Consider the following 26,707-nt stretch of genomic DNA (forward strand, 5'->3'; position numbering starts at 1 on the left):
GGAAGAAAGGAGGGACGAGATTACTATTAACCATTCTATGTGCTTTGCTTCTGTGTACGGGCTGTGTTCACAGAGTGTCTGATCTGTTGGTCTGATTTTCTGAGTGTAGCACTGAGTCTGCTGTGGCTGCTTGCCAAGGGATTTCACGTCGAGGGGTTGTGGGGCCAGGGTTCTGAATACTGTCTGGGGTTTTGCACATCCTGCCTGCCCTCCGTGTGCCTGCATCACGTGATGTGAAGCCCCAGGTGTATGCTCTTCAGGGAGGCAACGGCCCGGTGTTCAGAGTGTGAAAGGAAAAGGGCTCGAGGACAGACAGAGTGAGAGCATGGGTGGAGTAGGCAGACCACCCCAGGCCACCTTCTGCCTTGCCACCCTCTGCGGGGTGGGCACAGGCAGTGCTCCTTGGTGCTCCTTGGTGCTCCTTGGCCTGGAGAGTGAAGCTGACCTCCAAGTCAGCCGTCTCATATGTAGCAAGCCTCAGGCCTGTGGGTGGACGCTGGGCTACTGCAGCCAGCACGGAGAATGAGCTGAAGGGCAATCCAGTCCACAGAAGCACCTTGTCCCTCTGCAGTTTTTGAGTATATTTCTCATATAGCCATAAAAGTTTTAAAAATATAGTTGCCGGGCGCGGTGGCTCAAGCCTGTAATCCCAGCACTTTGGGAGGCCAAGACGGCTGGATCACGAGGTCTGGAGATGAGACCATCCTGGCTAACACGGTGAAACCCCGTCTCTACTAAAAAATACAAAAAACTAGCCGGGCGTGGTGGCGGGCGCCTGTAGTCCCAGCTACTCGGGAGGCTGAGGCAGGAGAATGGCGTGAACCCGGGAGGCGGAGCTTGCAGTGAGCTGAGATCCGGCCACTGCACTCCAGCCTGGGCAACAGGGCGAGACTCCGTCTCAAAAAAAAAAAAAAAAAAATATATATATATATATATATATATATATAGTTGACAGCTAACTCTGGAAAGAAAAGATGTTATCTAAGATCCCTTTTTAAGTAACACGTTTCCTGCCCGCCTTAGCAGGTCTCTTAAGCTATAAAAATAGCTGCCCATGGCAGTGAGGTGACGATCCGCGGACCTCGGCTCTCTGACCTCTTTCCCCAGGAGCTCCGTGGCTGACCTTCAGGCAGCAGCATCTCTGCAGACTCCACCGAGTGCTTTCAGACTGCGGCTGGGCCTCGGGATGGGCTTCCCCAGCGTTGTTTTGCTGGTGGCCACGATTCCAAAAGGCCCGTGCTGCAGCATGCTTTGCTTTCAGTTTGGTTGATACGCTGAGTGAGAATGTTAGTTTTCTGGGAGAAGTTGTTAGTAGCACCCGTTCTTCCCGTCCCTGTGTGGGGGAAATAGTGTCGATTGAAAGGAAGAGCACTCCTGGATTGGATTGGAGCAAGGAAGTGTGGGTGTCGTGTGTTGTGACTGTCGTCCCCGGGGTGCCACTTCGCTGGAGGTCTCTCTTCATGGTCCGGCCCTCGTGCCTGGACCCACGTGCTCGTGTGCACGTGAGCGGCTCTTTCTGCTGACTGGCAGCAGCTAATTGACAAAAGGCAGTTTCAAAAAAACAATCTCATTCAGTAAGGTGTCTGCATAGAGTGGGGTAGCTAGAAAAAGATTGTTAACGTTTAGAGGCCACCCTGAGCCACTGTTCTCTCCCGAAGTGCCAAAGAATGTAGCCTTGGGAGGCTCTACTCTCTGATGTAGAATTGCAGACTGAACTAGTAGGAGCAAGTGAATGTGAGGAGACAGATGGCAAGAACATACCTGTTTCAGCACTCATCCGGCTGCCTTCCAGGATGGAAAGGACACTCAGGGTTTATTGGAAATGGAAAAAACGTCCAGCATCACAGGCCTGTCCCGTAGCATGAGAGGTAGCTGAAAAGGCCCTGCAGACCCTGTCTAATGGCTCTGGGTCTCCTCTACCTCATTTTTGTTTGTTTGAGACGGAGTCTCGCTCTGTCGCCCATGCTGGAGTGCAGTAGCACAGTCTCGGCGAGTCACTGCAAGCTCCGCCTCCCAGATTCAAGCAATTCTGCCTCAGCCCCAGGAGTAGCTGGGATTACAGGTGCCCGCCACCACGCCCAGCTAAGTTTTTGTATTTTTAATAGAGACAGGGTTTCACCATCTTGGCCAGGCGAGTCTCAAACTCCTGACCTTGTGATCCACCTGCCTTGGCTTCCCAAAGTGCTGGGATTACAGGCGTGAGCCACCGCGCTCGGCCTCCTCTGCCTCTTTTGATGCACTGTACACAAGCTGGTATTTATCTTAATATGTTGTTACTAATACATTGTTACTCATTGTTTACTTGGGAAGAAAAAACCATAGCATTTATTTGCAGTCCAGAGGTGGAAGTTGTGACTCCGGCAACACAATCGTATGACAGCTTTAATGCTCACTTCTGAATTTCATTTGGGCCAAAAGCGTCGTTTTCTGGTTCGAGCACTTAATGATTATTGGAGCTCTAGAGGGACTTACCAGAGGGCAAGGATTGAAGGTTTAACGGTTGTTACATCTCCAGATTCTAAAGTTGATCCATCGCTGTGGTTCTGTGCCTGCCTGTCAGTGCTCACACTCTGTCCAGTAGAGATGACTTGCAGCTTCTGCTTTGGAGATGTGAAGTGTTCCAGAGCGTCTTTTCCCTTCTCCTCTCCTCCACTTCTCCTGCTGGCTGCCCTTGGTGCAGGCGGAGTCCAGGGCCTCCTCACTCAGCCAGCTGGTTCACCACGTCATCGTCCAGCATTGTCAGGAGGCACCAGTGGAACAGAGCCCTACAAGGCAGGTTTTCAGATTGAACATGAAAAAGGACACCGTTGTGGAGCGTCGGAGTAGTGTGTGCAATTAGTGAAGTGCTTTTATGGGGTAAAATACAAGGAACCAGGTCCCCCCGGGGGTCCCGAGAGGGCAAGTTGACACTTGCCACCTCCACCTGGCAGCCCACAGAATCTCAGCGTTAGGCTGTTTCTCACAGTGTCGTCACAGGGACGGGGTCTGGCTTAACTGGCCCCCTGATGCCATCAACCTTAGGTTGCAGATCAAGAGGCCAGATACCGATGAATCTGAACTTGACAACATGGCCTGTGAACAGTGTGACTTCAGGTTTTTAGAAAGCCGAGACCATGCTTGTGAGGGTCTCCCTTTGACAGCGTTATTTGACAGGCTGTCCCTTTGACAGAGCACTATTCCTTTTCTAGAGTTTAAAAGGTGGCTGGGTATAGATTGAGAAAAGGGATTAGGGTAATTGTCTTTAGTTGCTTTAGACCTATCTTTTTAAACCATCTACTTTTTATGATAGGAGAAAGAGTAGAGTTCTTATGTAACTCTGGTTTTATTTGTTATTTTTTCTTTGTCGTATTTGGTTTATGAAACATTTAATCAATGCTTCAGAACATTCCTTCAAAGTCAGAATGGTCTATCTCTCAGTACATCTTTCTTAGGGTTTTCTCTCTGTTGTTCAGTTCAGTGCCTCTGGAACTTTCCTGTGGGAAGCCTGCGACAGCATCTCCCCTGTTATACTGTCATAAAGGGATTTTTTTTAAATAAAGCTGATCTAAAATCACAAAGAACTTTCTTTTTTAGATTAATAATTTCCTGTGTTGTTCCTGAAGCTAGGGATTGTGTGTTGTTTACCGTGAATTTATAGCAAATGAAAGTACAGAGAAAAGCGAGCCATGAACAGCATAATCTGGCTAATTTTTCTTAAATAGTCAGCTCAGCGTTTCTCTGTTAAAGAGGGAGGGCATTTAATAGGTGGTTTCTAGCTGCAGGTCCAGCCAGACTTCGTTAGAAAAGTCGGTGGTTGCAGAGCGTCCCTGCCGTCTTGCACAGGGTTCAGCAGCAGGTCCACAGTCACAGACCTCTGAGGATGGGAGGGCGTCTGCGTTTGCTCCATGGGACGCTCTCCGGTCTGTATAGATTTTCTCAGAAAGATGGAGATGGAGATTTACACATTTTCTGGTGTCTAAGTAGCAGTGCCCTGACACTCTTCTTCCTGTATAGCCAGGAAAGCAGCAGCATCTCAATTCATTGTGTGTCCAAAGGTCTCTCGAGTGGCATTAGCGCATTGGGCTTTAATTGGTGCTTCTGGGTTCTTTACAGCTCAGTCAGTAGTTTACATACGTTTGTATCAGATTTCTGTTCTGAAACCCACACTAAAAACCACACAATTTTCTTTGAACACTGCCATCTCTTTTTACAATTGTAAACTGAGCCATATTCACATTTAAAGCATACCTTAAATACCCTGAAAGAGAGGGCTCACTTTGCCACAGCGCTCAGCATAGCTTTCCAGATGGCGTTTCTTCCTTCTGGTGCCTTTCCTGTGCACCGTCTCTGCTCTCTAGAGCGGTGGCACACCGGGATGTGAGAGGTGGATCTGTCCAGCCTTCAGGCTGTGAGAGCCTCGCAGCACAGATAGGATGTGGGCTCTACCCCTCGTGTTCGGGCCGCTCGCACGGAGTCAGCTTTCGGAAGCACGTTCCCAGGCCCGCTCTTCGTGTAAATGGAGTTTTGTGTGGATGGGAGGGTGTGAAATTTAGAACATAAACACAGTAGAGATCAGCTAAACTTCATAGGGTGGCACTAAAAATGATTTTTAGGCTGTTCAGTCTCTGCATATTGCTTTGCTGCAACCTTGAACCACATGGAGCTGCGTTCGGTAGACCACCTGGTTTTTGTCCATCCGCGGGTGGAAGCAGATGCCCAGGCTGGGCACAGGAAGTTCGCAGGCACTGAGGGAACCAGCCACCAGGAGCAGCCCACAACTGACCCTCCCCCATGGCCTCGGCTCTCAGGGCACCGGGTCGCTTTTCTCCAGCAGACCGTGTGGAATTGTGCCTTTCGCCAAAACAGCCGTTCTCAACTCGGCTCTTAGGGTGAGGGGTAGTTGTCTTTAATGACTTTTGAGCTATACTTCACATATCATGAAGTTCACCCATTTTAAAGTATACAAGTCAGTCGTTTTTAATATATTCACAGAGTTGTACAACCGTCACCTCAATTACTTGTAGAACATTTTATCATCCCCAGAAGAAACCCAGTGCCCTTTGGCTGCATCCCTAGCTCCCCCGTCCTGGGCAAGCACCTGTTCTTCTGTCTCTGTGGATTTGCCTGTTCTGGGCCTTCACATAAATGGAATTCTATGTAATATTTGGTCTTTCGTGACTGGCTTCTTTTGACTTAGCGTAATGTTTTTGGGGATCATCCTTCTTTGTAGCATATATAATTACGTCATTCATTTTTACTGCCAAATATTTAGAGTCATGTGGACGGACGGCATTTGTTTCTCCGTGCGTCAGTGATGGACATGGAGGGTGTTTCCGCTTTTAACTGCTGTGAGGAAAGCTGGTGAGCACGTGTGTGTAAGGTTCTGTGTGGACTTACGCTTTCACTTCTCTTAGGTACATTCCTAGGAGTAGAATTGTTGGATGATGTGGTAACCCTTGTTTAACCTTTTGAGGAACTGCCATGTGTCTGCTACTATGGCTAGACCATCTTCCATTTTCTGTAGCAGTGAGTGTGGGTCCGGGCCCCGCCAGCACTTGTCACGGTCCATCTTTGTGATGTTAGCCACCCTGTTGGGCGTGACTTGGACCCCACTGTCGTCGTCATTGCTTTTTTTCCCCTGTTGACCATTTGCATATCTTCTTTGGAGAAAGGTCTAGCAAGACCTTTTGCTCATTTTTAAATTGGTTTGTCTTTGTATTACTGAGTTATTATAGTTCTCTGTGTAGTCTAGATACAAGTTCCTTATCAAATACAGTTTGCAAAAATATTGTCTTATTCTTTGGGTTGTCTTTTCACTTTGATGATGGTATCCCTTGAGGTCTAAAGATTTTAACTTTTTTTTTTTTTTTTTTTTTTTGAGACAGAGTCTCGCTCTGTAGCCCAGGCTGGTTGCAGTGACCGGATCTCAGCTCACTGCAAGCTCCGCCTCCCGGGTTTAGCCATTCTCCTGCCTCAGCCTCCCGAGTAGCTGGGACTACAGGCGCCGCCACCACCTCGCCCGGCTAGTTTTTCTTTTTCTTTTTATTTTTTGTATTTTTTAGTAGAGACGGGGTTTCACCGTGTCAGCCAGGATGGTCTCAATCTCCTGACCTCACGATCCGTCCGTCTCGGCCTCCCAAAGTGCTGGGATTACAGGCGTGAGCCACCGTACCTGGCCTTAAAGTTTTTAACTTTAATGAAGTCCAGTGTATCTCCTTTGTTTTGTTGAAAATCATTGCCAGGGTCATGAAAATTTATGCCTGTGTCTTTCCGAAAAGTTGTGTAGTTTTAGTTCTTTGGTCTCTGGAGTTTATTTTTAAGAGCCTGTTTCTCTAGCTCTTGCAGAGAAGGGTATCAGAAGAAATGGCCACTGAGAAGAGAAGGGGAGGGAAGGGTGAGTTTCTTTCGTGGAGTAAAGTGTGGTGTGGCTGGAAGCTGGCGGGGCTCAGGGTGCCCCTGTGAGTGGTGGGTTTCTTGTCCTTCTTTAGGCGTCAGTGTGCGTGGCCCTTCTTAGGGAGCTCTCTATGACCACACTCCTGCCGCAGCCCCGTGCACTCCCTGTGCCTCACGCACCCTTTCCTGGCATTCGTCACCAACATGAGTCTGTACTTGCTGGTTTACTGGATTTTTCTTAAACTTCCTACTGAACTGTAAGCCTCTAGAGGGCAAGTGCTTATCTGTTTTAGTCACCATTTTATCCTCAGTGCCCAGTCGACTTACTTGTTGGAGAATGATGTTTCCTGGATTTCATGTCTGACACAGCAAGGCGCTGGGAGAGAGCCAGCCATCCCTCAGACTTGGGGAGGCCCTCCAGGCTGAATTCACCTCCAGAGAAAGCGAGGGAAGGGGACAGATGTCCCCAGAGCTCATCAGAGGAGGTAACCATGGTCACTGTTTCTGCCAGCAGTAAAAGTCCTTTTCAGCTGTGAGTTCTTGTCAACAGATTGAAGAAAGAAGGTGGAGTGTATTATTTTCTAATTTCAGAATTACATATTGAGATGGACAGCCATTCAGTGAGCAGTCTCAGTATGGAAGGAAGGCAAACTGTGCCGTATTTCAAAGTGGACCCCACGTGGGCTCCCACGTTGTACTTTTTGGAGCCTTTAATAGCACCAATGTTCTTTAAAAGAGCCTATTTGGAGGAAAATAAGAAGCATTCCATGTTTTCAAAAGTAGTTAAGATTTGTCCAAGACCACACAAGTGAGCAAGGTTGCCTCTTTTGTCATACTTGACATCAGTGTTTGATGCTTGTCATCACTCTTGACCCTCACCGTGATCTCCATGTGCCTGTCGAGTGTGATGGCCCTGGCAGCACTTGAGATGCCCCCCATTTTGCACATTGCTGCCGCTTTCGCTCTATCTGGTGAGATGTGGACAAGAACTGTAGGAACTGACTCCAGCAAGGGCAGTAGGAGCCTCCAATGCTTCATTTGTCCTCTTAACCCTGTGCCTAGGAATTGACTAACCTGGCTTTGTGGCAGCAAATAAAGTAACTTTTAATTTCCTTTAGTTTAAAAAATAACATTCAGATTGCAGCCCTTCAGAAATAAGGAGCAGAAAAGGATGAGAGAGAAAAGAAAAGAATGAAAACACGAATGTGGACAGCCCTGATGTGATCACCGCACAGCGAGAGGTTCTTTTCCTCCTTCGTGGGACCGAGCAGGTCGGCGGCCTCCACCGCTCCAGAAGCCCCCAGGGCAGTGCCCCACTGGAATGCCGTCTGCCTTGTGGCTGCTCCGCAGAGACCCCTTACCAGCCAGTCAGCCCACTGTAAAGCCAAGTTCAATCTAATTTAAGGACACAAATTGACAAAGCAGGTTTGTTTATTGCAGGGTAGACTTATTAACTTAGAAAAGCCATGAGCCCTGGTCTTTCTGTTTACAGAAATAAAATGGAACTCTAAATGAGGTTTAATGGGCTTCCCAGATCATGTTCCCTGGACAGATTTTTTTTTTCCTTCTTCAGTAAATTTGAAAATCAAAAGGACTGAAAAGAAAGGGGAGTGCTTCCTGTTATAAATAGGACTAGTGGCATTCTTCATAGCATTTTACAGCCTCTAACTGTGCATTATAATTTCAGAGTAGCTGAAAAGCATTCCAAGTTTTCGAAAGTGGTACATTCACTCAGAAGCATTTATCAAGCATGTACTATGTGCTGGGCGTTGCGACAGGCCCAAAGATGGCCCAGAGGCCTATGCGTTCCCCAGACTTGCATGATGCTGTAAATACACAACAGACTAGCGGAGAAGGACATGGCGGTGCAGAGAGCAGTGGAAGCTGGGAAGACTGCAAGCCCGACTCTGAGAGTGGCCGGTGGGGGCACATTGGGAGCTGGTCTCTGGGCTGCGGAGGTGAGCTGGGAGATGTGGACGCGCCAGATCACTCAGAGTGAACCCGGGCCTGCTGGATGAGCTATGGCCGTAGCAATGCCATCTAGTGTCACAGCAGACTTCCTTGTGCCCCCCTGTCTGCTGGCCCCAGCATAACTTTCTTGTTAAAAGGCTGAAGGCTACTAGGACATACCTGAGACTTTGTAGTGTCATCGGAAGACGGAAGGACAGAGAGCTGTAGTGTATGGGCACCATGCCAGTCAGTGCAACAGTGGCAAGCAGAGAGAAGGAAAAACCCAAAGTAATACACAGGTCAAGCCTCCCTTACCCAAGATGCTTGAGACCAGAAATGTTTCAGATTTCAGATTTTTTTTTCAGTTATTAGGATATTTGTATTATACTTAACTGGTTGCTTCCCAAATCTGAAAATCCAAACTCTGAAATGCTTCAATATCCCAAACTTTTTGAGTGCTGATATGACCTGCCCATGCCCCCTGCCTCCGTGCACGCACACGCACGCGCGCACACACAAAATGCTCACTGCAGCAGTTCAGATTTTGGATTTTTGAATTTGGGATACTGAATAAGTATCTGTATTGATTGTTGCTGTTGGAAAGATCAAAATTGAATTTGACGTGATTGGCTAGAATTTTATGTACACTGGATTCCGTATTTGTGTATAGTCATCTGCTTATAATTTTTAAATGTTTAAAAATAAAGCAACGAGAGCAGCTACCAGAAGGAGCCCGACGTGCTTTTCTAAGCATGGTGATGAGCGTGCACCAAACTGCGTCCTGGCTCCGGGACTGCCGTGAAAGACAGCGGGGGCCATTCCTGTCTTTGGTCGTGATGGTCTTTGGTGGTGGCACTGCGGCTCTCAGAACCAAGTTGGGTGAACTGGCTCATCCGCTCTGTCTCGCTCCTGTAGCCACGTCTGCTCAGGCCCTGGTGGATGCAGCTGATTTTCCAGGCACAGATTTTCTTTAAGACACTGGTTTTCAGACTCTGTCTCCAGTATTGGGGTTCTCTAAAGACACAGTACCCCTTTTTAATGAGTCTGACTCAGGATGAATGTCAGAGCATGTTTCTTTGTAGAGGGGAATTTGACCTGCAGAGGGAGGAATAAGGCCCACGGTGTGAGGACCAGCGTTTAGGAGCACCCCGGATTTTCTGGTGGGGCCGTGCTAACGCTGGCCCACACCCACTCACAGGGCCATTGTTCACCTTTTGCCTCATCTCTGTGTTCAGCGACATCGTGTTGGTGGATGCTGGGGGGCAAACACCAGTATACCACCGTGTATGCTGTGCTCTGGGAGCCATAGCGTGGACACCCATTCTAGAGCAAGGATCAGCCAACCCCAGCCTGAGCCTGTGCAGCCCACTGCCTGTTCTTGTAAATAATGTTTTATCCAAAGGCAGCCATGCCATGCCCACGTATTTATGTGTTATCTAAGGCTGCTTTGACCAAAAAGCCAAAAATGCTCAACATCTGGCTCTTGAAAGAAAAAATTTAACAGCCTGTCTTCTAGAGTTTACCAGGAATCTGGTTCTGAAACATGAAGATATCTTGAGTTAAAAAGAGATTAGGGGCCAGGCTCATGCCTGTAATCCCAGCACTTTGGGAGGCTGAGCCTAGGAGTTTTTGTATTTTTTATAGAGACAGGTGCCACTGTTATCCAGGCGTAGTGGCACGCACCTGTAGTTCCAACTACTTGGGAGGCTGAGGTGGGAGGATCACTTGATCCCAGGATTTGGAAGCTGCAGTGTGCCACGATCATGCCATTGCACTGCAGCCAGAGCGGCAGAGTGAGACTCTGTCTTAAAAAAGATTATTTTTAAGAAGAGATTAGAGTGGTTCAAGTTGTGAGGAAGCTTCAGCAGCTTTTCTGTTTCCAAGAAAAAAGCAATCAAATAAGGGGGACCCCCCTTCACCGTATCCTAGTTAAAATTATGGACATACAGACGTGCCCGTTGTCATGGCACCTGTGTTCCGAATCCGAGGTGTGGTTTCTGAACGGCCCTCCTGGGCGTGTGCCGTTTTTCTAGCGTTGCAGGAAGTCGGAGGAGCAGGCTTCCCTCCGCACTGTGTTTCTGAGCCTTCTGAGTTCAGCTCCACGGAACCTCTTGGGTAGTGTGTGATAAGTTTCCTGCAAAGGCAGAAGTGGCGTCTGGCTGGGGCTGAGGCTGGGCCAAGGCTCAGGGAGCCATCTTTACAAATGGTTTGCAAGATTCCCCGGTGCCTGTCCCTGGGTGCCCCTCCCAGGAGATGGCCTGAAAAGCCCCAGCTCTTCCCAGGCCCTTACTGCTCCTGGGACTCCCCTGCTCCCTCTGCTGTCGTGCTGCGAGTCTCAGACCCGGCCCAGGCTTTTCCTCAGCCATGTGGTTCCTACCTCCTGTCTGGTGCCAGCCCAGCCTGTCTGTGGTGCTCCCTGCACACTGGCGCTCTTCTGACCCCCATCCTGGGGAGCTGGAGCTGGAGTGGGGTCTGGTCAGAGCAGCTTGCCTGAGCCGACAAGGGTCCAGCCTGGAGCATCGGGCTCTGGAAGCCGAGCTGGTGTGCAGGTTTTCACACTGTGGGGGAGTCAAGACACAGTGGGTCATGAAATCAATCTAGTAGGTCACCAACCAGCATTTTAAAAAAGGAAAGAAGAGGCCAGGCGCGGTGGCTCACGCCTGTAATTCTAGCAGTTTGGGAGGCTGAGGTATGTGGACCATTTGAGGTCAGGAGTTCAAGACCAGCTGGGCCAACATGGTGAAACTCTGTCTCTACCAAAAATACAAAAAAATTAGCTGGGCATGGTGGCACATGTCTGTTGCCAGCTACTCAGGAGGCTGAGGAAGGAGAATGGCGTGAACCCGGGAGGCAGAGGTTGCAGTGAGCCGCACCACCGCACTCCAGCCTGGGCGACAGAGTGAGACTCGGTCTCAAAAAACAAAACGAAGAGAATAAAAATACCAGACTGCATTGCATGTAGTGATGAGGGAAAGCGTTGGAAAAGAACACTTTGATTTCAGTGTGTGTCTGTGTGTTCTAGATATACACATTTGTGGATACGTCTGCACACAGAAGTGTGCGTACGTGTTTGTACTGACCGTCACTCTGACCCGCACCATTTCCCGGTGCCTGTCGTGCATTTGGCTGCCATGAACGTGCTTGGCATCAGTGAGCCCCATCCTCATAGCCAGCATCTGTGTGTGTGCTTCCTTCCACGTGCCTTCTGGATACCCAGACTGCATGTCTGCTCAGGCCTCCCAGGTGGCTCAGGCCTGTACCACAGACATACCCCGTTCTACCCCAGTGAGTGGTCTCTCACTGGGGTAGGGTCCACGATCCTGGAACCATTACTTGGATTCCTTGAGAATTCTAATTCTCTACGTCAGATATGTGCCTGCTGTGAATTGGCCTCCACATACCTGCCCTTCATTCTTCTCACCCTGGATTCCAAGACCCTCCCACCTGCACCCAGCCTCGAAGATCCAGTCGTGTGGAGCACTCCTGGGAGAACGTTGAAATCTTTGCTGTCATTATCCTGTGTTCATGGAGGCTTTGGAAACCTGAAAAGTGCTGCAGTCCCTTTCCAGCAGTGTAAATGGCACCTCTGTGTTAAACCGCACCTGTACACTGAGTGAGGGCAGCACCCTCATTTTTTTCTGTTTAGCATGCCCCATAAGCAGAAAACTTTGAAAAGCAGATTTTCAAAGTAATTTTTATTGGACTAAAGTATTCAAGAGTGCACACCTGTGTGTTGTGCAAGTCAACTTCACTGTGATGACATGGAAAGGATCCAGAGACCCAGAGGCCCCTTCTTTCGAGAGCTGTGCTAATTTATTCCATGTGTGAGCTCTCGCCCATTTCCGGCAGGCCAGGAGGCCAGCCAGGCCCAGGCCACACCTGCTCTTCCCCCTCCCAGGCCACCTGCTTGCCTGCCACCCAGCGTCAGCACCAGCAGCAGCAGAGGGAAGAGATGAGCACGTCCTTGGTAGGCGAGGTGTCGGGTGCTTGAGAGGCTGGCACCAAGGCAGAGCCGTGGGTGCTGCAGGTGTCCAGGACCCTGTGCTCATACTGCCACGGGCAGCTCTGGTCTCACTTCTCCATGCCGTGTCTCTGTTTCCCTTCTGCCGTCTTATTCTTTCTCCACTTGCCCACTCTCCTTCCCTCCCACACCTACTTGATCATTTTCCTCCCTCTCCCCGTTGGTCTGGGTCTGCGGTCTGTGTAAGACTGAAATATGTGCCGACTCTAGGCTCTCGGTGATTCCTGACATGCATTTGGAGTGACTTGATGAATTTTAGTCACGGTTTTAAAGGTCCTTAAATTTTTCAACTATATTAAAAAATGTGAATATTTAAAGTGTACCATTTGATTACTTCTGGCATATGTACCCATGAAACATTAAACATAAATGAAGAGAACTGAGAAGCCATAGGAAGAAGAAAATAAACTCAACTGTATACAATTAAGAAATACAAGCAAAACCACCATGAACAAAGTCAGAAAGACAGATTAACAAACCTGGACAAAGCTGCAGTTTCATCAGAGACGAGCTAATTTCCCTAGTATTCAAACACCTAACAGATTAACTAGAAAAAGCCAGTGATCCAGTAGGAAAAACATGGGAAAGAATATGAATAGACAGTTACTAGAAAGGATTTTATGCGCATGAAAAAACTGCTGGGGCGTGGTGGCTCACGACTATAATCCCAGCACTTTGGGAGGATGGCTTGAGCCCAGGAGTTTGAGACCAACCTGGGCAAAGAGACCCCATTGCTGCAAAAAGTAATTTTAAAAAAAATTAGCTGGGTGTGGTGGTACGTGCCTGTAGTCCTAGCTACTTGGGAGGCTGAGGCTAAAGGATCGCTTGAGCCTGGGAGGTGGAGTCTGCGGTGAGCCACTGCAACCTGGATGACAGAACAAGGCCCTACCTCAAACAAACAAAAAAAAGAAAAGAAAGCAGCCATACTCAACTGGTAATAGAATGCCTAAGCTGCCCGACGGGAATGGGGGCTCCCTCGTTCCTCCTGCAGGCTGGCAGCCCCTCCCACGCTCTAGCTCTCTCTGTTCCAGAAACAGCCTCCCATCTCTTCAGGCCAGTGGGTAGCTGCCGCTTCCATGGTCTCTGGTACTTCACCGTACCTGGCTGATGTCCATAATACTGTCCCTACCTTTCTAATTAGTCCCTTTCTCAAGTTCTCTCTCAATTAAAAAATGAAGGACCTCATGGACACCATTTTTCACTTATCAAAAGTTTGATGATTCAGTAATGGTGATGGTACAGGAAAGTGGGGTCTCACATCGATTTTGGCAGGAGTGTAAATTGCTACACCCTCATGGAAGGCAATTCAGGAGTCTCTCACCTGATCCGGACACGCCACATCTGGGGGAGTAGCACACAGGTACCCTCGGGGCACGGGGTGACCGCACCTCATGTTACATTGCATCAGAAGCGGTTTGTCTTTCCTGTTAGGATGTGAACAGTGTCTGTCTGTCAGGGTCTCGCTAATCATAGAAATATTTGGAGTATCATAGACTGCCCTGCAACCATTAATACAGGGAATGGGAAGTCTGCCTGCACTCACGAGAATTGTAAGTCAAGGTATTCTATTAAATATCAGTGTAATTGTGTAAAGTAAATCTATATTTTTATCAGGGTACAGAGGAATGCAATCCGTGAAGTTATCTTTGTTAGAAGGAAAAGGAAAAACACATTGTGTGTAAAACACGTTGGCATAGTGGCCACCTCCACAGTAGGGACTGAAGACAGTCCCTGGGGATAGGGATGAGGGGAAGGCCTTACGGTATCTTGTACATTAATCAGAAAAAAGAATTCTAAAAAGCTGGGAAATAGAAACTGACTTGTTTTGGGGTGTGATTCATTTGCTGATCGGTGTCTATTTGGTTGGGTCTAAAATGAAAGTTACATTTTCCCCCATCCCTGTCCCCAGCTGCACTTTGTCCCGTCTCCTAGGGAGCCAAGCCCTTACCCTAATTTCACATTTAAAGTTCAGATCTCCAGTGCAATCTAGGCTTGGGGTAGCCTGTGGCTGGGGAAGGGTCTGATCGGGTTCTCCTGCTGCCTTCCAGGCCTGGGGAGGAGTGGGGGAGGGGACACTCTTTCTTAGCAGGTCCCTCTGACCCTCACAGCTGCTCACCTGCAGATGGCCCTGTGTGTCGTTCCTGGCAGGCGGCCACAGCTGGCTCTCCCCAGGAGCCCGGGTCATGCGCTCCTCCTGCCAGCATCTGCTAGGCCCGGGATGGCACAGTGCTGTGGCTCTGGGGGAGCCTGGGCCAGCCTCCAGCACTCCCCCGGCTCCCAGACAGGGTGGGAGCAGAGAGGCAGCCAGGGAGTGTGGCTTTCACCCCTGAAAAGCAAACTCCTTCCTAACGGTGCAGAGAAGACAACTGCTTGGGTCCACAGGGAGGCCGGTCTCCCCGCCAGGTGCTGTGGGGAGGCTGGGGACCGGAAGAGACAGTGAGGGGTGCCCGCTGGTGCCAGGCACTGTCCTGGGAGCATGCAGGGTTCTGTTTGTTTTTATTCTGACTGAGGACATCACAGACAGACCCGTTGACCAACCTCGTTAATAAATTAAGAAATAAGAGCAGACCTCTAGACTGCACAGCTGTCCTCTGGTGGGCACGCTGTGGAGCTCTGGCCCCAGCTCCCTGGCCGTGGGGCTTTCCTGCCCTCTCACTGCGAGGAGCTTGCTGTAGGAGGCGGAGCATCTTTCACGACCATGAAGCCCCTCGGTGGTCTGGAGACGGATATTCTGCCAGGGCTCCTTCGGAGATACTGCCGGGCTTCAGTGAGACTGATGTCATCCCCACTCCCCGTGGTGACGAATGGCATGAGAATTGTGGGTCCTTGAGAGTTTGGGGGAGAAAAATAAGGATTTTCTTTGTTTCTCAAAGGAACGAAGAGAAGTGAAGACTGCGTGTGAGCAGGAGCTATCTGGCCAGCCCGGCCTCCTCAGCATTTCTGCAATGTCTTCTCAGCATCCTGTCGCCGAAATATTGACATACACTCAGCTCTTTGTAATGAAAAGACTTGTTGTTTGTATCTTCTCTTCGTGGGGTGGGAAAGGGAGTGGGGGTGGGAGACTGGGCTTGGTCTGTCCTTGCTGGTTGCTGTTAGCCTCCAGGGGTCACAAGCCTGGGTCTCTTACTAATCTTGACAACAAACTATTTCTAACAGTAAGAAAAGTGGAAATACTGACTTCAGATTCGCAATGAAAGCGCGTCTTTCACCCGCCATCTCCTGGACCTGCACCAGCTGTGGGCTGCGCTGCCTCCTGCCCCCCGCCCCCACCGAGGGCCTTGTTCTACTAGGAAATAAGCCCCAGTTTATGCTTTGTTGTTTCTGTGTGTGTAAATAATACGAAGGAAAGCACAGAAAGAAAAGGAGAGGCGAAACCCTCTGTTCTCACAATCACATTTATACACGTCCTCCAAGCTTTAGAATGACCGCGGTCGTGTGGTGTGGCCAGATCAGACAAGCATCGGTGGTTAGAACACTTCAAGAATATTTAGAAGCCGACAGGTCTCACCTAAGGGACCCTCCCTAAAAGCTGCCACAAGTAGGGTTTCTCTTGTGCCGTTAAGAAAATGAGGCTGCCTCCCTAAGTCTCAGAGCAGCAGCTCCTGTCCTCAGCTGTCCCTCCCATCCGTGTGCGGCCATCCCTCCAGATCAGACCGGCTTGCCCGAAAGCCCCTTCCACCTCGGGGAGCTGGTGCCCGTCCTCACAAAGCTCAGAGCAGATGGCACCTCTGCTGGCGTGTGGACCTGGCAGATGGCACATTTAGGTGGCTGAGTTGGAAGAGAGATGAGGGATGGAGGCGTCCAAGGGACAGTTTGGGTTGTCCACAGCTGGGCGCGGTTTCTTCTAGTGGCCGCCTCTGGCATGTGATGGTGAGCTCTGGTCACTTGTTCCTGCTGTTGGGGAAGTGGAGGGCTCCTCCTCGCATAGTCTGCTGTTTATTTCTGTTGGCTGTACAGGAAGCACATTTTGTTGAAGGTGGAAAGATTTTGCCGCCCCAGCCTCCTTCCCGTTTGCTCTGAGGGCAGAGGCTGTCAGCCCCTCCCAGAGGCCACTTCAGTGCTTCAGAGGGCCTGGCTGCCTCCAAGCCCAGGGCCGCCCGGCAGAATTCCCGAGTTAACACTGTCGCAGAGGGCACTGTGGCTTGGGGGAAGGATTCCTTCCGAAAGATTGGTTTCTCTCCTTCAGTCTTAACTGTTTGCATGTGAACCTCTTTAGAGTAGATTAAAGGAGAGAGCCGGCTAGGTCAGTGGATGGTGATATCCTTTACAGGGACCGTCGCCAAAATGTTGACATTGCTTACATTTTATTATTGCCGCAAATATGTCACTGTAGAGTATCTCCCGCTTTCACCGTCAGTAAAAACAAGCCGTGGTAGAAGGAGGCTCCTCTAAAATACACGTAATCACTTCCACGTATGGCGATGTCGGTTCGGTAATGGAGTGTGAAATGGTCGACTTGGTGTAACTGAGAGGGCTTTGATGCAGTAGAAAAAGGCAGCGGACTGGGTTCTGGAAAACACATTGTCGGTGAATCTTCTTGTAGAGAAGGAACCTGCAGCACCGAGAGATGCCGCCTGCGCCGGGATGCGGGGAGTACCTTGTGTGGGGGGCTGTGCCTGTGTCCAGAGGGCGGCCGGGGCTGGCATCGGACTCTCCCACTGTGTCTGGAGGTTCGAAGAGGGTGGGAGTGGGAGTTCCCTCCGAATTCCTGCAGGTGAGCTTCTGATGACATCTATCTTTTAAAAGAACGGCATCCACCTTGAGCTCGTCTGTTTCCAGTACATTGTGCGGACCTGCACGCATGTGGATACGCAGCAGGAGCTACCCACCTCGGGGTGTCCTGGGCTCACTCCTTCCCCAGACTCTGAGAAGGGGGCGCTGCCGCTTCCGGGGAACGCGAGAGCAGCGTCTCTGCCTCTTGCTGTGTCTGTCACAGATGAGCAGCACTGAGCCAGTTCTGCTGCGGGAGCTTAGGGAGTGGTGGTTTGAAAGGGAGCGCTGACTCTCACGTGTGTGTGGAATTTCCTCGTTATACCTTCGTTTAGTATCTGTCATCTTGCAAAATCATGTTTACAACAGTGAAACACCTGCTTTTCCCTCTGAAGTTGACTGGCCGCCCTAATTAGCACTGTGGTTTCTTTCTTTAAAGAGTAAACTGACCATGCGCAGTGGCTCATGCCTGTAATCCCAGCACTTTGGGAGGCTGGGGCAGGTGGCTCACGAGGTCAGGAGATCGAGACCAGCCTGGCCAACATAGTGAAACCCCGTCTACAAAATTTAGCTGGGTATGATGGCAGGCGCCTGTAATCCCAGCTACTCGGGAGGCTGAGGCAGGAGAATTGCTTGGACCCAGGAGGCGGAGGTTGCAGTGAACCAGATCGTGCCATTACACTCCAGCCTGGGTGACAGAGCAAGTCTCTTTCTCAAAGAAAATAAAAAGTGAAAAAAAAAAAAACTAAAAGAAAATGTAAAACTAAGTGTGTCAACAATGCCGGTCCATTTGAGAGCACAGCTTTCTGGAATCCAGAGGCTGCCGGTCGCTGGGCCCGGGGGCTGGGTGCCCGCATGTTTCTCACTGGGCGCTCTCTCGTTCCTCCAGGTTCGCCATCGGTGGTGTGAACTCATTGTTAAGCACAAGTTCACAAAAGCCTACGAAAGTGTGGAGCGGTTCCTTCAGGAGGATCAGGTAGGTGTCATCCTGCAGCGGATGGGGTTCCGTAAAGGCTGCCCCTGCACTTCACACAGGAACCCACGTTCAGTATCTCTTTCATAACAAATACATAAATCTGTCCCAGAGATTCTTAAGGACTGGTAGGATCTTACCTAACACTGATACTTCTGAGCTGCTTTTTTCCTCTGTCAGTGTCTTTGAAGGATTGAGTTGGGCACCTTCAGTGCTGCCGTGTGGCCCGCATGTCATCTGATGCTGCGTGCTCACACTTGACGGCGTCTCCAGCACCTGCTAGGCCATGCTTGTCGCTTGGTGATGCCGTGCGTTAGATCGCTGATCAGTGGCCCTCATTGAAAGTACACGTGCAAGTCAGACTGGGAGAACCCTGACGGGACAGTCGGTCTGTACCTGCACCTGCTGTGCTGTGCTAGGCAGGTTTCCTCCCTGTGGGAGCTTTTCTCACTGTTCACCGTGGACAGCCGTCCCCTTCCTAGGAGCTCACAGGCAGTGCGTGTGCGGGAGCGGATCTGGGGAGACCCTCATCGGCTGCCTCTGGTGTCCGCAGTTTGTCAGGTCACCAACAGGTGTGTCCTGTGACAGCCACAGCCTCCCACACCCACCCCGTTTCCCCGCTCTCCACTCCCTCCACCTCCGAGTGAGTGGCCTGCCAAGCGCTGTGGGTGACAGCGTGGAGCTGCCTTCCAGCTGGGGTGGAGAGTGGGAGTGAGGCAAACAAAAGGACTTTTGATAGGGTCTCAGTGTGGGGACAGCCAGCCAGTGAGGCCTGAGGCCTCATTATTCCCACAAAGGAAAGTACATGCCTTTGTACCAGAAGAAATGTCACATTTGCACAGTAGAGCAAGAGGTGTCTGGAAAAACATACCGGGAGTATAAGCACAGAATTTAAGAGCAACTTTAAGGTCCATTCCGAAGACCAGAAATCACTGCAGTATATTTAGAATCCTGATCTTTGACAAATAAGGATCACCATGTCTGGGCTTTTGTAGGTCAGCGCTTTTGAACCCCTTCACTGCGGAGTTTAGCTCTTTACCTCTGTCTTTGAGGCCCTTCGTTTAGTCGGAATGTGACTCATGGCATAGCTAAGCCTGGCATGAGGGGGTGGGCAGATCCAGAGAGGTCCTTGGGTCTTCCAGAACGTCCTTCGCTGTTTTAAAAATAGGGTGTGTTTGCAGCATCGTTCCCAAGCAGCAGAGTCGGTGCGGGCTGCGGTGCGGGGCTGGGGAGGACGGCGCGGGCGGGGTGGGTCTCTGCAGGCCTCGTGATGTGTCTGCTGTGGCTGCTGCCTGCTGTGCTCTTGTTCCCTGGCAGGTGAGGGACTTGCTCGGTGAACTCAGACCAGCTACTCCTAGGGACACACTTTGTGGGGCAGGAGTCCCACATCTCTGTCATGTCACACAGGCCTTCCCCGTGGTGATTCTGGAACCATCTCTGTCTCTGTGCAGAGCGTTCCTGACACGGCCATCATGGTGGGAATGCTGGCTCATCGTTCTGTCACCAGCGAAATCATCAGTCTGTGGAGAGAATTGGGAGCTGAGGATTCCTTGGGGTTTTGAGAACAAGGAGGAGACAGGGATTGCAGACTGCAGCTTCCGAAAGCACAGTCACCCCACAGTCTCCGTCTTCTCTGGGGTCTTCACAGTTTCTAGACCAGCAAGTGTGTGTGGAACAAGCACAGACTGAGGAGGTCATGTGTGCGTGTATGTGTGTGGGTGCCCACGCCTTCGCCTGATGCCCTCTGGCCTCTGTGCCCTGCAGGCCATGGGCGTGTACCTCTATGGGGAGCTGATGGTGAGTGAGGACGCCAGACAGCAGCAGCTCGCGCGCAGGTGCTTCGAGCGGACCAGGGAGCAGATGGATAGGTCCTCAGCCCAGGTGGTGGCCGACATGTTATTTTAATGAGGTGATTCTCTCCCTTTCTTTTTCTGTCATTTAGTTCTAACCAGATACTCCCTTAGGAGCCAGCTAAATAAATCAGTCGAACAGTTAGCCAGGACCACCCCAGCATCAGTAGTTGACTCCCTGGCCGGGGGCCTGGAGAGTAACTGGCCAAGTGGGTGCTGGGCTGGTGCGGGAGCCCAGGGTCCCCGGAGCACCTCGTCTGACTGGGGCGGTCACCGGGAGGCAGAGGCTGTCCACCTGGAGGCACGGTGGCGCTCCTTGGCCCTATTTTGGCCACTTCAGGTTTTAAAATCTGTGGGAACAAACATTGTGGGGGAACGTCTTGAGTAGGTTTGGAGATGGAATGGGAAGCCTCGCGGAAGCGCTGGTCCAGTCTTCACGGTCACGGCCCACACGGGCGTTCACGCGGCCGTGTGACTCCAAAGCCCAGCTTCTGCGGGCAGATGTTTTCTTCTAGCCATGTGTGAACTGGAGGCTCCTTGGGCTGTCCACGCCTGGTCCTGGGCTGGTGGGAGGCTCTCCAGGCACAGACACACACAGCACACGCACCACACAGCACACACACCACACAGCACACACACCACACAGCACACACACCACACACAGCAGCCGCGGCACACGCAGCACACACACCACACACAGCACACACACCACACACAGCAGCCGCGGCACACGCAGCACACACACCCCACACAGGCACACACCACACAGAGCAGCCGTGGCACACGCAGCACACACACCACACAGCACACACACCACACAGAGCAGCCGTGGCACACGCAGCACACACACCACACACAGGCACACACCACACAGAGCAGCCGCGGTACACACAGCACACACACCACACACGGCATATGCACTCCATGACCTGTGTCTTGAGAGCAAGTCCTACTTTTTGCTTTGTTGTGTTGGAGCGGAATTTCTACCGTGGCTTATATTGGAGTGAGTTCTGGATTATTTAAATCACTTTCTCTGTTAATTGTGTCTGGAATTAACCTGTTAGATTTACTTCCTAGCAGTGTTGCTCAGTATGGGTTTCTACACTATTAAAGCAACCTCGCAGTGGTACATGAAGTTTTGCAGGACAACTGTGGGATTTTTTTTGTCTCTAACAGTCATTATCATTTCTGTGTCTGCTCCGTTTTGCTTCAATGTTTTATATGGTATTAATAGGGGATGTCTAATTTTGTATCTTTAAAAAAAACTTTTATCAAATCTGAAGCATTTTTCATGTTATAGCTTCTCTGTAATTTTTCATGGACATTGAACATTTGGTGTTGATATTCTTCGCTCAGTTTTGAACATCAAGTTTGCTTCTCATGTTTTGTGCTTATGAAAACCATTTCTGTGTAATGTGTTTAAGTAGCTTATTTATCTGAAAGAACTCTAATAATGAAAAGAAATAAAAAGTTTTTCCGAAGCATGATCATATTCCAGGAGAGTCAGGAACCACGTGTGCCAGGAAAGGGAAACGGGGAACGAACTACTGAGTGTCGCGTAGCGAAACGCCTGCGGCAGACATGACCTGGCTCCCCTCCAGGACGGGCTGGCGGCACAGACTGCGCACTTACCTCACTGCCGGCCTCCTGTAGTAATCAGTAGAAGCAGTGTTTCTCTTTCGTTTTGTTATTTCGTGGCGTTTGTGTGAAAGTGTGTGAAGCTACAAGGCCAGCTAGTCCTGTCGCCCTTCCCGCCGGTTGGGGCAGCACCGCGGGGCACACCCTTTGCCGCTCTTTATGGGGATTTTTTGCCCAAGCAGGCAAAGGAGTCATCTTGGTCACGAGTCTCCCCTTTCCCCCTCCCCGACATCTTTGTTCCTGTTCCGCCCCCCACTCCAGATGAATCCCGGGGTTGCCAGCCTCCCTCCCAGCCAGTTCCTGTGAGGCACAGTGGCCAGGGTTGCTCCCAGGGCCCCCTCCAGCAAGCGGACTCCTGGCCTGAGAGTCCCCAGAGGCTTCCCAGGGCAGCTAGAATCTGCCTGGAGAGAAGGGGTCTCGTCCCCAGGGTTAGAGGCAGTAAAGGCAGCAAGGACAGCTGCCTTTAGCAATTCTGTGTGTCACGTGCTTGGTCCCTGCATTTTTCGTCAGTTCCAAAGCTGCACTGGCATTTTTATGGTCATCTCGAGTCCCTTTGATTCAAAAAATTATACCTCATTTAGGATGCCAACTAAATGAACAGCAAACAGAAACTCCACCTGTTTGCCTGTGTAACAGGCGTGAAGGCGGCAGTGTCGCCGGCGTCCTTCCGCGGAAACCCGGTGCGCGCAGACGGGGGTACGGGGCGGCGCTGCTCTCAGGTGCTCTGGCTGCTTGGGTTCCTGGCATGCTGATTTGTGACTTAAGATTAAAATCACATTGCCAGGGATTACCACGCAACCACGACCTTGGCTGCTGCTCCAGAAGTCGTGGTCGCACTCACTGCCGATTGGAGGACAGGTGCATCTCGTAAATCTTCTTTGGAAACAAAAGAAGCCACCAGCTGAGGAAGATGCTCACCGGTCACCATGCCTTTCTTTATGCCCAGCGACGACCTCTCTGACAAGGTGCAGAGCTTAGCCGATTGGTGAACAGTGATTGGTTTCCGCTTTGTTCACAGTGGCTAAGTTCTGCACCTGAGGAGAAGGTGAGATGGGGACAGTTAAGCTGGAGCCGCTGGGGCAGAGGCTGTTGCTGACGGGCGGCCGCTGCTGCACAGTCACGTGGGTGCAGAGCGCGATCCTGGAGGATGAGAGACCACTTGGCCCGAAGGACGCACTATCTCCTGCCGGGAGTGCTAGCTGCGCACTCAGTCCTTAAGTCTGTCCACAGAAACATCCACCAATCGGACATCTGTCTGAAAGGTCAAATGTATTGAAAGTTGCAAAAATTATTCTTACAAAAAACTGAAACCAAATGCATCCCCATCAGTCGAGTGAAACCACGTGGTGGTTCATGCTGTGAGCGGGGCGGGTGGGGCTTTCGGAGGAGCTCCTGTTCTGGGCGCGGTGAACTCTCTCTTGTATTTACAGTCCAGGCCTCCGCATCTCCTGCGCCAGCAGACGGTGCCCACGGAGCTCCCAGCTGAGGCGCTGCTTCTCCGGGCTGTCGATTGGACCCGCCCTCCGGTGCCTACTGAGCTGATATCAGTTCTCATTTTACACACTGGCTCAGTTCAGCAGGAACAGGAGTCGAGCCCTTGAGCAAAAAGCCTTCGTGTCTGTAAGTGCCCGAGGCTCAGGAGAGCTGGGGCTCCCACTCGAGGCCGACAGGCTGCGTCCTCCCTGGCCCGGCGGCAGCACGGTGCCAGTCATCGTATGTGCTCCTGCGGCATGGGGGTTTGCAGACTCAGAACACCCTGCTGGCAGGAAGTTAAGAGCTCCCAGGCCTGAAGGTGGGACACAGTGCCTGCAGGGGAGCGTTTGCCCCCGTGTGTAAGAGAGGCAGGGCCCAGCTCTCCCACCGCAAGGTGAGCTGAGACTCTGAGAGAGCAGTTAGAGTGGGTGCGGGTCTGAAATGGGAACTCCTCCTAGCAGCTATTGTGTACGCGAAGCCCGAGTACAGCCTGCTCATGTCAACGGCCACGTGTGAGCAGGCCAGCATCACGGCTCGCCGTGACCCGTCCCGGGACTGTGAGATGGGCCTGGGTCTCCTCCTTGTCCTGTGATTAAAGTCCTCTCCTGACAGTGGAGAGCAAAGGCACACAGAGGTGTGCGCTCACAGGAATTCCTCTTGGCGACTGGGTAATCAGTTACTGCTGTTTCCTTTGCAGGAAAGATCCCAGCGAGATTCTTTCATTCACCTCCTCCTAGCCTGGGGGACTGGCCCTGGACATCAAAGGAGGGATTATGTGGCTGCTAAAGCCGTCAGCCCACAGTCCCGTTCAGTCTTGGTGCTTCTCTTTCCCGGAGGCCGGTCCCAGCCAGGCACGCACAAAAGGCAGATTCTCGTAAACGCGGCCTCCCGCCCTGGATCTGGAGCGGAGCTGCTCTGGGATTTCGAGTTCTTCTGCACAGACGATTAAACATATCCGAGAGACGTTGGAAAACCTGCTGAACGTTTTACGTTGGTCTGCTCAGCACATGGCTGGATGTGGATATTTCTGTAATTCAGGAAGTCACACTGCTCCTGTGTACCAAGACCAGTGGGCGCCGTTTGATGTAGAAGAGCAGAACGAGACTCTAAGATTATTCTTAATAAATGTAATGGATTTTTTTTTTTGTATATGTGTTTGCTTCTGAATTTCATACTGTTTAAAAATAACAAAGGCCGGGCACGGTGGCTCACGCCTGTAATCCCAGCACTTTGGGAGGCCGAGGCAGGTGGATCACGAGGTCAGGAATCTGAGACCATCCTGACCAACATGGTGAAATCCCGTCTCTACTAAAATACAAAAAGTTAGCTGGGTGTGGTGGTGGCACCTATAGTCCCAGCTGCTCGGGAGGCTGAGGCAGGGGAATGGCTTGAACCCGGGAGGTGGAGGTTGCAGTGAGCCAAGATCGCGGTGCTGCACTCCAGCCTGGGCGACAGAGCAAGACTCTGCCTCAAAAAAAAATAAAAAGCACATACAAGAAAAAGGTATTCTTCACATTCTGGTGTTCCTCTCCCACCTCCCTAGTTTATTTGTTGTTTTCAAGGTAGTGTTAGTTCTCTTAGAAGCCTGAAAACAGAAGAAATTGGGCTGGGTGTGGGGCACTCTCTTCTGATAAAATGGAGAGCCTGGGCATATTCAGGCACTGTGGGAGTCTGGTGGTGTGGTTTTTCTTTCTCCACAAGGTTTAGGGTATAGACAGAAGCTGGGCACTGACTTTCCTGGGCGCTGTCCATGGGCAGAATGTTTGACAATGCCTGGAGAAGGCCGTAGGAACAGGTGCAGCCACGGGCCCCACGCGAGACTGGGCTGAGCCTGAGTGCACTTGAACACACCCACAGTCTCCTCTGCCTGGCTCCGGGGGGCACCACAAATTCTGGCCTATCTGGGGGGAAGCGGGGCTGTACCGTGGATCTCCGTTAGAAGCTTTGGACTGAGAGACCGTGGTCTCCAGAACTCTGTTTTCTTGTGCCAGTGACTGATTCCAGAAGGTTCTTAGGATTTGCTCTCTGCTGTCACATGCCTTTGCGTGGGGCTGTATGGCTGGCTGTGCCATCGTGGAGGATGACTCGCAACTTGGCTGTTTGTGTAGTTGAATAAATACAACCGCTGCTTCCTGTGGAAACAGAATGAACGATGCTTTCTCTCTGCACTGCCGTCTTTTTTTTTTTTTTTTTTGAGACAGCGTTTTGCTGGTCGCCCAGGCTGGAGTGCACTGGCACGATCTCGGCTCACTGCAACTCCGCCTCCCAGGTTCAAGCGACTCTCCTGCCGCAGGCTCCCGCCACCATGTCCAGCTAGTTTTGTATTTTTAGTAGAGACGGGGTTTCACCACGTTGGTCAGGCTGGTCTCGAACTCCCGATCTCAGGTGATCTGCCCGCCTCGGCCTCCCAAAGTGCTGGGATGACAGGCGTGAGCCCCACGCCCAGCCCTCCCTCTCTCTCGTCTTTCTCTCTGCGCTTTCTGAGTGTGTTTGGCTTTCACTGAGGCGAAACCGGGAAGGACCCTGGGAGCAGCGGCCAAACTGCCCTGCGAGGCTCCCAGTCCCGCTGTGTGCAGACGCTTGGCACCTGGGCCTCTCGAGAGCTGCGGGCGGCTTCACCGGCCCAGTGGTTTGGGGTGATCCTGCTTTTCCAAAAATTGAAAGCCATGCTTTGTCTTCTTTAGAAAGCACTAAAGCAAAGCTGAACTGCTGAATAGGTGGGGCTCTGCACAGACCGCTAATCCCCTGGCTCCTGTGAGTCACCGGGTCTTGTGACTTGCTTTGACCACGGGGGATCTGGCCTGTGGGTGGCATAAATTCGGTGGACCTCATCAGAACCAGACACTGGTGTCACGGCTTTGGCCACGGTCCTGCCAGGAGAGGTGGCCTTTGCTGCCTCCTGACCTGGGGGCACCCTGCCCGTGCCGGGGCTGCCGCTGGAGGTGAGGGAGGGAGGAAGCCGGAGAGCTGCTCCTCCATCCCGGCAGGAGGCTCCCTGAGACTGCGGCGGCCCTCGCTGACGTCCTTCACCTGTGCCTCAGCAGACTCGGAGTGGGTTCTGCCAGCCACTCCTCTGGCGTCAGGAGACTCGAGAGAGCCTCCAGCCAGGGCCTGGCAGAGAGGCCTCGCGATTCCAGCTTCAGAGCAAACCAGGGTCTCGGGGTCAGTAGGAGACAGACGTGACCGGTGCTCTTCCATTTTTCCGTGAAGTATCACATCAGAAACTAGCTCAGATCAAAGGGCATGTGACAGGATTGAGGCTAGAAAGCTCACGGCCTTAGCGCGGCCATAGCGCCTTCAGAGAGCGGGTGTCTGCGCGGGGCTCGGTGGTCCTGGATGATGACGGGGAGCTGTCTGGGAGAGCAGGGTGTGGGTGTGCCGGGGAACCGGAGTTCCCACTGTGGGTTCACCTGCCACGTGGCAGGGTTTGAACGCAGGTCCACATGGCTCAGCGCTTTCCTCCACGCCACAACGCCTCCCCGGCCGTGGGTCCTTCTTTGCCATCTGCTGAGGCCTCCATGTCCAGGCACTCCCGGGACACCACCCTGTCACACTCAGCAGCCCGGACTTGAGAGGCCCCTGGGCCTTCACGCCTACTCCAGTGTGGTGGAAAGGCGGGCTGGGTGGGGCACGGGCCGCTCTGGAAAGCATGGAAACCTGAATTTGAATCCGCCAGTTGCGTGCTGTTTCCCAGCCTCAGCTCAGCAGCTCCCCCGCGGC

The 26,707-nt window shown here is 51.5% G+C and overlaps 1 protein-coding gene across 10 annotated transcripts in view; it reads left to right on the plus strand.

Moving 5' to 3' along the window:
- Window positions 1-24,132, plus strand: part of AOPEP (aminopeptidase O (putative)) — a 357,345-nt gene extending 333,213 nt beyond the window's left edge. For 4 of the 10 annotated variants that reach the window (XM_073021366.1, XM_073021371.1, XM_073021372.1 and 1 more), the window contains 3 exons: window positions 17,943-18,029; window positions 19,791-19,935; window positions 23,685-24,132. In XM_073021366.1, coding sequence (XP_072877467.1) covers window positions 17,943-18,029; window positions 19,791-19,931 — 228 coding nt within the window. In that variant the 3' untranslated portion in view covers window positions 19,932-19,935; window positions 23,685-24,132. The other 6 variants (XM_073021364.1, XM_073021369.1, XM_073021370.1 and 3 more) reach the window with 4 other exon arrangements.
- The last annotated feature ends 2,575 nt before the right edge of the window (window positions 24,133-26,707 follow it).

The sequence above is a fragment of the Chlorocebus sabaeus genome, chromosome 12 (assembly GCF_047675955.1).
Source record: "Chlorocebus sabaeus isolate Y175 chromosome 12, mChlSab1.0.hap1, whole genome shotgun sequence".
NCBI lineage: Eukaryota > Metazoa > Chordata > Mammalia > Primates > Cercopithecidae > Chlorocebus > Chlorocebus sabaeus.